Genomic DNA, 12,500 nt, shown 5'->3' with positions numbered 1-12,500 from the left:
GTTTTGCACCTAGTCTGGAGGTGCAGCCTTAGTGCTGCACCTCCAGAGGAGGGGACTGAAGACTAGCAGCGGAGAGATGATTCCTATCCTATTGGGGCAGTACCAGGAAGTACCCATCATTGGTCCCTTTCTAACTAAGAACTATTATAAGGTAGGGGCTGATTCAAGAATGTTGATACTAAAAATCAAGCTCAGCCATATTTTGGTTTCATGAACAAATGTTTAACCGAAATAGGTTACGATTTGTCATCCATTCGATGACATCGCGGCTTAAATCATTTTGCGTACAGGAATGCCAGCCCAGATCGACAATATAAAATAACAAAATAAAAGCTTGACACTAAAGCGTTTGGTTGTCTACGTTCATTCCTGTCTTTTCTAAACTAAAGAACATTCTATGTATACGTATACATAACCCCACATTTAATGTATACTATGACAAATAACATTTATCACTCGTATTTCATAGGACAACACATTGAATAAGTATATGTACCAATATTTCCCAACTACCTTCGCTATTTTTTTTTTCATCATCACTCGTGCGTACTGTCTCACATAAAACCCCATTGTTTCCTATGCCAACAAACACTTCCCTCTAAAGGGTCTGTATCCTCCCTCTCACTAAAAACGCAGGTGTAGTGAATAAACTTTCAAATAATCAAACCCGACTTGTCCACCGCGCTACCGATTGTACTATGACTGAGCAACAAAAGAGCCAGAACCGAGTGTCGTCAGTGATGGTACAATCGGTAGTGCGGTGGACCATCATTCTGATGAACCCCGCGTCGAGGCTTCACTCGAGTTTATTTATTTGAAAGACGTCACTGTAACGATTTGTTCCATAATTCATCTTCTTTGTTGTTCATAACCAAACAACTGAATAGAATTGATCATTGAGTCGTTTTGACTATCTTTTACCAAGGGGGATTCCGATGGAAAAGGATTGGAAGTGCTCTATGGTGGCCAGTTCTATCTATATATCAACTAATTTTGGACTCTGGAGCTTCCAATGTTGTGTCTTCTAGTAGAACACCGACGATCCATTAACATATCTGGAGTTACAGTACAGTATATGTTTTTCTGTCCCATCGTTTCCAACACACATCATCGAGACATCATTCCCCCCCCCTGATACACCCACGACCCCCTACCATTTTAGGTCCCTCCCCGCGGAATCCCATCATGAGAAAACGAGTTAACCCCTGTCAGATAGAGGGACCTCTAAACTGAAGAGAATTATTTAATATAGTCAGAACAAAATCCTTAAAAGTGCCGGGTTTGTCCCAACGGTCCTAAGGGTTAATCGAAATAGTACTTCAGTTGGTATAGCTCTGTTCAAATGGTCCCTTAACGTTTCATAGAGGAAAAATTTCCAAACCTGAATAAGACTGCCAGCCGTTAGCCGGAGCAGAATCATAAAGTATCCCAAAGTCTTGTCAGTGGTCTTTACAGATGAAATGTTCTGTGTAGCTCAAACAGCCACAGGAAGCCTTGAGTAAAATCAATATCAGTTTACCTCGCGAACAAATGAACATCTAATCCTCAAAAGCCCCTCAAAGTTAAGAGAGGTTATCCTTTTTTTTTTTTTTTTTTTTCGTTGTCCGCTTCACAAAAATTATTTATATTTCTTGGCCTCCTGATCCTTCTTGCTGCTGAGCTCCGTTGATTGCTATTTGTCCCCTGTCATTCTCTTCGTCTCGGGCAGCTCCAGGAGCTCTGGGGGCGGAGGCCGGAAGCAGCAGGTCAGGGTGGCCGTCATGCCCATGCGCAGGCGAGGGTTCGAATAAAAGTAGATGATCGGGTTCAAGACCGGTGAGACCTGCGCACGGAACAACACGTCAGGCGTTAATTAAAACGACGCTGGCTACTGACGCTAAGTCGGCTGCCACAACAGAAACACTGACAAATAATCAGATGTGTGTGTATATATACATACATACATATATATATATATATACATATATATATATATAAACATATATATATATATATATATATATATATATAGAGAGAGAGAGAGAGAGATAATAATACCACAGTGATACAAAAGTCTTTAAACTTGAACTATTGCCAGAGATGATATTCGTCCAAGTGTCACTCAATGGACTTATATACTATTTGCTTCATTTGAAGAGCAGGTGATAAAAGCTGAAGTTTGTACCTTGGCGAGAAGAGGTGGCATGAGGGTAAGTACGAGAGGAACGGTATGAGGGTGAGCGAACACAGTCCAGAGGGCGACAACGGCGTAGGCACTCCAGCACGATAGGTAGGCCAGCACGAGCACAGCGCCCATCTGGAACGAGACATCGAATGTCAGGAGTGATGGATCCAGTTATGGAATGAGCAAGAGAGAAGAACGGGGCCGGCCGAGCAACGGTGGCCGGCCACACGAAACGGTCCCCGGATGGGGAGGGAATCGTCTCTTCCTCACCTTGGTCACGCTTTTCTCGTTAGCCCAGTCGTAGGTGTGCTCTTGGTTGGCACGGATGAAGGCTGATGCCCGGTAGTAGCAGCTAATCATGATCACGAGGGGAATCGCGTAGCCCAGGGTACACAATATCGTAATGTAGGACTTGTATGACATGTCGTTGTGTTGCCAGTTGATGGTGCAGGTCGTGACCGAGGGCTCATATCCGTAGCTGTAGAACAAAAAGAGCGGCAAGGGTGATGAAATGTGTTTATAACAAGGTTGAGCACAACATTTTAGGTACTGAAAATTATACTACTAGTACGTGTGTTTTACAAGAATTAGTAGGTGTATGTATATATATATATATATATATATATATATATATATATACATATATATACATATATATATATGTATATATTTATAAGTATTTTAGACAAATGATTTGGATGATGGAGAACATAAACTCAGGGGAAGGCTCGGAACCCTAAACACTCTAATGTTTCGTTCGCGTAGAACTTCTTCAGAGAGTGTACGTAGAACTGCAATTGAAGTTTATGTACTAATTAAGGTAATTAGGTTTAGTACATAAACTTCGATTTGCAGTTCTACGTACACTCTCTGAAGAAGTTCTACGCGAACGAAACGTTAGAGTGTTTAGGGTTCCGAGCCTTCCCCTGTGTTTATGTTCTCCATCATCCAAATCATTTATATATATCTATCTATCTATATATATATATATATATATATATATATATATATATATGTATATATATTTATATATATACATATATATATGTATATATAAAATATATATATAAATACATAAATGTATATACATATTCATATATATATATATGTATATATATTTCAACACACACACACACACACACACACACACACACACACACACACACACACACACACACACACACACACACACACACACACACACACACACAAATATATATATATATATATATATATATATATATATATATATATATATATATATGAAATAAAGTTCGGAATACTAAACGTTTTCGTCTATTACGACATCCTCAGAGTACAAGAAAGAGAAATAGAATACGATATTTTTACAGAAACAAGAAAACTGAGAAAGGTTACAACCAGATAAAACTTTCAGACTACATACATACACACACATTTATATACACATGAAAATAATAATGATAATAATAATAATAATAATAATAATAATAATAATAATAACGATAATAATAATAATAATAATAGTAATAATAAAAATAATAATAGTAATATAATAATAGTAATGACAATAATAATAATAATAATAATAGATAATGATAATGATAACACTAATAACAACAATGATAATAATAATAGTAATAATAGTAGTAGTAATAATAATAATAATAATAATAATAATAATAATAATAATGATAATAATAATAATAATAATAATAATGATAATGATAATAATAATAATAATAATAATAATAATAATAATAATAATAATAATAATAACAATAATAATAATAATAATAGTAGTAATAATAATAATAATAATAATAATAATAACAATAATAATAATAATAATAATAATAATAATAATAATAATAATAATAATAACAACAATAATGATGATAATAATGATAGTAATAGTTATAATAATAATAATAGTAGTAGTAGTAGTAATAATGATAATAATAATAATAATAATAATAATAATAATAATAATAATAATAATAATAATAATAATAATAATAATAATAATAATAATAATAATAATAATAATAATAATAATAACAATAAAACAGCAATGAGAAAAGAGCACAACCATGTGGCCGAAAAGCCCACAGGGACAACTGTCACAATTAGGAGTCATGGTACTGCTTTATTATCCTATTAATGATGAAATAATCTAGTTTGGATAAGCTTAAACTCAAGTTGATGTTATTATCAAAATTGCTCTTTATAAAACTGGACTCAATGATGTTCCTTTTTAAAACAGAATTACAAAAATAAATAATAAATAAATAAATAAAAAATAATTAACATTGTCCCAGTCAATGCTATGGCTTTTGTCCCTTACATGGACAAAAACACTATTAGACATTTGGCCCGTCCTTATACTATATCTATGTTGATTCATCCTTATATCTAAATCTTTACCAGTTTGGCCAATGTAACAGGAGCTACAGTTTTTACAGGAAATACTATAGACACATCCTACATTATTGCAAGGGGAATTTTTAATAAGGAGTTCTTTGATGGTACTGTTTTTGAAGATAAAATTGATGCTGAACTCCTTAAGGATGCGAGGAAGTCTTACAAGATTTCCATGAAAAGGAAGACCTAAAAGACTTTTCTTGTAAAAAGTATCTTTTTTGGGATGTGTTAAAATAAGGCTTCCTGGCCCTATATTGTGCTTTATCTATAACATAATTAGGATATTTCAAGCCCGATGCAATGTCATATATTTTTCCTATTTCTTGGTCTAAAAATTCCGGACTGCAAATTCTATAACCTCTTAAAAACATGGATGAAAATACAAAAACCTTAGTATTAATATGATGTGCAAATGACAAAACATTGGTTGGCTTCCTAAAAATGTCAATCCTAAAACATCTATCTTTTCTAATAATAGAAACATCTAAAAAGGGCAATTTGTTATCTTGTTCTACCTCCGTTTTAAATTTAATAGAAGGAACTAAATAATTTAATTTGATAAGAAAATTGTCCAAATTAAGATCATCGACATATCGATACCAGATGACTTTACGGGGGAGAATACAAGGTAACAGTTCCTTTTCAAAGAACTTCATACTATATATATATATATATATATATATATATATATATATATATATATATATATGTATATATATATATATATATATATATATATATGTATATATATATATATATATATATATATATATACATATATGTGTCCTTGCTACATATATATGTATATATATATATATGTATATATATATATATATACATATATATGTCCTTGCTACATATATATGTATATATATATATATATATATATATATATATGTATATATATATATATATATGTATATCAGATAATCTCTTTGGCAGTAGCACACGGGACTCGAACCCGATGCGCTTGGAAGTAAACTCCCAAGACGCACTCACGCCTTAGACCTCTCGACCACTAAACAGCATAAAACCTTGGGAACTCATTGTCTAACTGACTCTCGAGATTGGGGAGAGCGCTTACTACACCCATTAACCACCCGTTTCACCACCAAGGCCGCTTACAACTCCCACTTGATGCAGCGGCCTTGGTGGTGAATCGGGTGGTTAATGGGTGTAGTAAGCGCCCTCCCCAATCTCGAGAGTCAGTTAGACAATGAGTTCCCAAGGTTTTATGCTGTTTAGTGGTCGAGAGGTCTAAGGCGTGAGTGCGTATTGGGAGTTTACTTCCAAGCGCATCGGGTTCGAATCCCGTGCGCTACTGCCAAAGAGATTATCTGATTGATGTCGCTGTCCAATAGCGAATTTCTCGAATATATGTATATATATATATATATATATATATATATATATATATATATATATATATATATATATTTATATATATATATATATATATACATCTATACATATATATGTATCAAGGACTACTATTACACATATATATATGTATATATATATATATATATATATATATATATATATATATGTATTATACTTGATGTCCTGGTTGATTCCACCTCTATTAATCTTATTACCAGTGTTTACCGTAAACCCACCAACTTAGATAAATGTATGAACGGTAACAGCGAATGCAGTGATAGTTATAAGAAAGGTGTTATTAGAGCATACGTCAGAAGAGCTATAAAAGTATGTTCGTCCTGGGAAACACTACATGCAGAACTCCAGCATGTACGACAAATGCTCACCAATAATGGTTATGCTAACTGTGATTTTGACCGCATAACCAATAAATTACTGTGTGAACTTGGGTCCAACCAAAGCGCCAATAAGCCTAATTTTATTAACGTTTTTTTATCGTAACACCTTCAGTGATGCCTACAAAAAGGATGAAAAAGCAATCAAGGACATAATTAAGAAAAATTGTCACCCCACTAAAGAGAACCATGAGATCCGAGTCCTTACATACTATCGTAACCCTAGAACCTGTTCAATGGTGATGAAAAACAACTGTAATAGTCGAGCTGACTTTACATCTAAAGCCAACGTGGTGTATTTATTCAAATGTCCAGCCGAGAATTGTACGTCTCGCAATATCACATACGTCGGGCACACCAGATGTACTCTCAGCCGAAGACTAACTTTTCACCAACAGGACGGAGCGATCAAGGACCATTATTTAAAATATCACAATCGAAATATTGACAGAGACACCTTAGTTCAATGTACCAAAATTATTGCGTACAATGAGGACCCTAGAAGGTTGAAACTCTTGGAGGCATTCCACATCAGGGACTCTGCCCCCACTATAAACATTCAGTCGGACATGACGTCCAGTATCAAGCTGTACAGTAGTGCTAACCTGAGACATCGCTACATTGAGGTCCCCTCTCCCCCTCCCCTCCCACCCCCACTCCCCCACCACTCAGACGATCAGCCAGACTCCGTAATGGGAACTCGGATAGCAGTTTATGTATTTAAACCTTTCTCTCTATCATTTGTATTTTCCTTGTAGACGTAAGTAATAACTCTCGTTATATATCTTTTGTTCTACCTGTATATTTGTATTTGTATTTTTGTAATTTATTTTGTAACTTATATGTACCAACATTTGTATTCATTATTGCAGAAATTTTGTCAATCCTGATTATGTCTCTTTGAAGACGAAAGCTCGAGAATATTAAATGGAGAACTATGGAGAACTTGTATCAGCTCACCCTACAACTGGAAAAAAGTTTATAAGACAAATAGAAAACATTAAGAAAAAGTTTAACAATTGTCAGAATGCTGTCGTATTTAATTCTACATGCATCAAAGAAAACCTGCTTCCTTACTTCACGAATATATATATATATATATATATATATATATATATATATATATATATATATATATAAATATATATATGTATATCAAGGACTACTATTACACACACACACACACACACATATATATATATATATATATATATATATATATATATACACACACATATATATATATACATATGTAGAGACATTGGGACAAATTATGGGAAAGGTGGAGGGGGAAACACGGGTCTTTATCTGATTATCGAGTTTATTCCTGACCGGTTTCGCTTACAATAGCTATTGTAAGCTATTGTAAGCGAAACCGGTCAGGAATAAACTCGATAATCAGATAAAGACCCGTGTTTCCCCCTCCACCTTTCCCATAATATATACATATATATATACATACAGTATATATGTCCTTGATACATATATATATATATGTATATATATATATATATATATATATGTATATATATATATATGTATATACATGTATATATATATATATATATATATATATATATATATATATATATATATATACATATATACATATATATGTATCAAGGACTACTATTACACAGGACGTGCACACCCAGATCCCTGGGTCAGCTAGCGGAGGCCATTGCTTTCTTTGTAACCTAACATTTTATATTGGACAAATATATCAAAACTAGAAACCTAACATTGTATATAGGACAAATATATCAACTATTGACTTATTCAATGCAGTATAAGTTAATATAAAATTTTATAATTAAATAAGAAACTATTTTTAAGGCACTGTTATGCTTTGAAATGCCAATTTTAGCCGGACTTAACAGGTATTATTGTTTGAGGCTAGTGGACATCAGAGTTGGCGTTTTTGTTTTTGATCTTTTTGAAAAATATAGAAAATTTATTTCTTTTTATTTAAATCAGATTTATTTGAGTTAAATAGATTTTTTTTTATATAGATTTTGAATATTGTGGGATTGCTATCTGATATGCGATCTGATTGCTAAAGGACATTTTTAGCATATCAATATAAGGAGCAGTGTTATATAGACTTGCCACAAGTATACAAGGAACAGTATAAGCCTACATGTAGTATATATCACTGTGCAGCCCACAACAAGTTTCAACAAGATTCTTGTTGAAACTTGTTCTAGGTAAGCAGCTTCTCACTGAGTTAGTTGCTGCTTTGGAATCAATCAGGAAGGATGTCTTCTGGACCTGGCAAAGTGGTTCCTTCAGGCAGAAAAAAATTATCCTGTCTGGAATTATTTTGAAAAACTACCAACAACTTCTGGCAAAGGGTACCGAGCTAAATGCAAAAATTGCAGCCAGGAACTACAGGGCATTGTGTCAAGATTAAAATCTCACAGAGATAAATGCCAAGGTCAGCCACAGCATACAGAAGAAGAAATTGATGACCCAGGTAAATTTTACTTATATTGTGTGCATTTCTCCCTTTTCATATGCAACTATATAAATTTGGTGAACAATGGAGAGCATGTGCAATAAAAATGTGAAGGCCTAAAGAGATGATACTTCAACTTCATTACTTCTAAATTTGGGTAATTACTATATCACTATGATATACTGTATTCACTCAACTTTGGGGCCTATAGGATTGTTATTAATTTCATTCAACATTGTGTAATATATTTCATATGTTCCATTGGAATTCAGCCCACATGGGATTCAGCCCAAAAGGATTTAGCCTAACCTAACCCAACTAACCCATTATTTTTAGTGAATTTAAAAGTGGACTGAATCCTGTGTGGGCTGAATTCCAAGCCCACCTATTTCATATCCTGTTATTTCCAAATAATTTAGTGGCTTGTGTGAATATGATAATTATCTCAAAAAATAACTACTGTACTCAAAAGTAGCCTAAATCACACTGTATTCATTCATTTATAAATTATGCAATATGCTAAAATTTTCTGTTTCCATTTCAGGATCTGTATCAACAGCTTCAATCCCTTCATGGCTCCACTTGAATTATCTGCAAACCTGACTCCACCATTAAAAAGGTCACAATCAGACTCCTCCACAGGCGCCACTTCTAAATCATTTTCATCTAAAAGAAAGTCATCAACATCTCTGGACAGATTTATCATAAAAACTTCAGCCTCTCAAAAGGAAAATCTCGACAAAGAAGTTGCAAGAATTAGATTTGCTACGAATTCATCATTTCGTCTTGTTCAGCATCCTCAGTTTCTCAAGATGGTTCCGAACCTGAGGCCAGGTTATATTTCTCCATCCAGAAAAGATATTGCTGATAAGTACTTGGATCTTGTGTATGAAAAGGAATATAAAAAGTGTGCAGATGACCTGAATAATGAAACTGTATGTCTTTCAATAGATGGGTGGTCTAACATCCATAATGAGCCCATAATATGTGTCACTCTAACAACATCCACTGGTCAGATTTATGTAGTTGACAAAATAGACACATCAGGGAAACCTCACACTGCTGAATATCTTCTACAACTTGTACAAAATTCGATCAAGAAGGCCGAACAAGATTTTGGTTGTCACATTGGAAGTGTTGTGACAGAAAATGCAGCAAATGTCACCAAGATGAGAAAACTCTTGGAGGAATCGAGTGAATCTGAGCATACCGTCCTCACATAAGGCTTATACCGTTCCTTGTATACTTGTGGCAAGTCTATATAACATTACTCCTTATACTGATATGCTAAAAATGTCCTTTAGCAATGAGATCGCATATCAGATAGTAATCCCACAATATTTAAAATCTATAAAAAAAGTATTTAAATCAAATAAATCTGATTTAAATAAAATATATATATATATATATTTTTTAAAAAGATAAAAAAAAAATAAAAAAAAAATCGCCAACCCTGGTGTCCACTAACCTAATACAATAATATCTGTCAAGTCCGGCTAAAATTGGCATTTCAAAGCATAACAGTGCCTTAAAAATAGTTTATTTCACTATAAAAGTTTATATTAACTTATACTGCATTGAATAAGTCAATAGTTGATATATTTGTCCTATATACAATGTTAGGTTTCTAGTTTTGATATATTTGTCCAATATAAAATGTTAGGCTACAAAGAAAGCAATGGCCTCCGCTAGCGGACCCAGGGATCTGGGTGAGCACGTCCTGTGTAATAGTAGTCCTTGATATATATATATTTATATATATATATATATTTATATATATATGTATAATATATATATATGTATATTTACATATGTATATATATATATACATATGCATATACATATATGTATATATATACATATATGCATATATATTGATGACCCACTTTGGGAGAAGAATAAGCGAAGATATAGAGATCTGTATATTTCGATCACTTACTGTGATCCTCTTCGGCAGATATGAGTTACAAAGTACAGAACAATGTGTATTTATAGTAAAGCAGTGAGGTAACAAGAGGGGACGGGGCTCAGGTCAACATGCCCGGCACGCATGCTCGCATCTTGGTGGCTCAGGTCACATGACCGGCGTTGCATGGGCCTTGGTGATTTTTGTCCACCGTTAATGTTGATGGTAACATTTTATTTATGGCAAAAGAAGAAATACAGTCTGGTGACCATTGACCATGGGAAATGTTGTAATTTGGGAAATTATTTATTAAGGAGGATTCTACTATTTTTCTTCTGAAACTACATTTGGATTTATAAATTATTTCAGCATCGTCCCAATTTATTCGGTGGTTTTTATTGGCGACGTGCTGAAATACTGCGGAATTTTCCTGTCCGTATTTAACAGAGTTCTTGTGCTCCTTAACCCTGGTATTGAGATCTCGACCCGTCTGTCCCCAATATACATCATTGCAATCTAAACAAGGTAATTTATAAACTCCAGGAGTTGTATTACTCTTGGATCTATGATGTATATTGACAACTTTACTGAACAAATTATTAGGATAATGGAAGATAAAATTTACCTTTTCCTTTGGTAATATGTGAGACAATTCATGGATTGATTTGTTAAAAGGCAATTTTATGCATCTATTATCCCAATTATGATTCATGGCGGAATGGGAATTATGATTCCGCCATGAATCATAATTGGGATAATAATATGTTTTTGCTCTCATATCCTAATATGAAGTCTATTTCGTTATTTATTGTTCCATTTGGACTTCTCCACGTCCATTTAGGACCTACACTTTTTTGAAAGAAAGTATTCATTATCCTCATATTGTAGTTCTCTGCAAAATCACGCCTCTGTCATTTCTTTCACCTACTCCGTACTTCCCAATGCACGTCTCAGCTCCCATCTTCTTCCCTACTTTAGCATTAAAGTCTCCTATTACCAAAGTGTACTTACTTTTTTCTTGATCCATTACCTGACTTAAATCATCATAGAAGGACTCAATTTCCTCGTCTGAACTCTGTGAAGTTGGTGCATAAACCTGAACTATTTTTAGAGTGTACCTTTTACACAGCCTAATCATAATCCAAGCTACCCTGCCCGATAAACTACTGAATTTGACTACGTCACCAGCAACCTCTCGGTTGATCAAGAATCCTACTCCACTAGAACTTTCTTTGTCCTTTCCTCTATAGTAGAACATGTGGTGACCATCTTGTAATTGTATCAGCCTTTCTTCCGTTCTTCGGACTTCGCTCAGTCCTACGATGTCCACTTGATGTTGTCTAGATCTTTCATTAAACTCTCCAGTCTGTGGTCTTCTGAGAGACTTCTTACGTTGTAAATATAGATCTTTATTTTCTTCATGTTGTTTAATGTCCAAGGCTTGGATTTGCTTGGACAGTGGTTACTCACATTCGGTGGCACACTGCCCGTAAGCACACGAGGCAATGCGGTTGGACCTTTAGGAGACGATGATCCAACAGGAACGCATGGTTTTGTTTTAATTGTGCTATTCATGTTGGCTATGAAGGGGTGTTGGCAGTAATCTCACCTCCTTGCCAACTGGTTTCTGGTGAGATATTTCTCTGGTGTCACCTTATTCATTATATTCGGTTAAACCCTGTATCTATAGGGTACCCAATGGTCCACACCGTCATTATGACAGTACCCTATATATCTATGAGGAATTTCCCTGTTTGCCATCAGGGACGTGCCAGTTAGCAGTGTGCGACT

The 12,500-nt window shown here is 34.2% G+C and overlaps 1 protein-coding gene across 1 annotated transcript in view; it reads right to left on the bottom strand.

Moving 5' to 3' along the window:
• LOC143026658 (visual pigment-like receptor peropsin) overlaps positions 1-12,500 on the bottom strand; it is an 88,696-nt gene that overhangs the window by 425 nt on the left and 75,771 nt on the right. Inside the window, exons 6-8 of the mRNA XM_076187419.1 lie at positions 2,435-2,642; positions 2,165-2,296; positions 1-1,822 (exon numbers count right to left, since the gene is read on the bottom strand). The exon at positions 1-1,822 is cut by the window's left edge and continues 425 nt beyond it. Of these exons, the coding sequence (XP_076043534.1) occupies positions 1,673-1,822; positions 2,165-2,296; positions 2,435-2,642 (490 nt within the window). The 3' untranslated portion in view covers positions 1-1,672. The remainder of the gene's footprint in view (positions 1,823-2,164; positions 2,297-2,434; positions 2,643-12,500) is intronic.

The sequence above is a fragment of the Oratosquilla oratoria genome, chromosome 6 (assembly GCF_046742065.1).
Source record: "Oratosquilla oratoria isolate Oo_2021 chromosome 6, ASM4674206v1, whole genome shotgun sequence".
NCBI classification, from domain to species: Eukaryota; Metazoa; Arthropoda; class Malacostraca; order Stomatopoda; family Squillidae; genus Oratosquilla; species Oratosquilla oratoria.
This window is presented reverse-complemented; position numbering and strand designations above follow the sequence as displayed.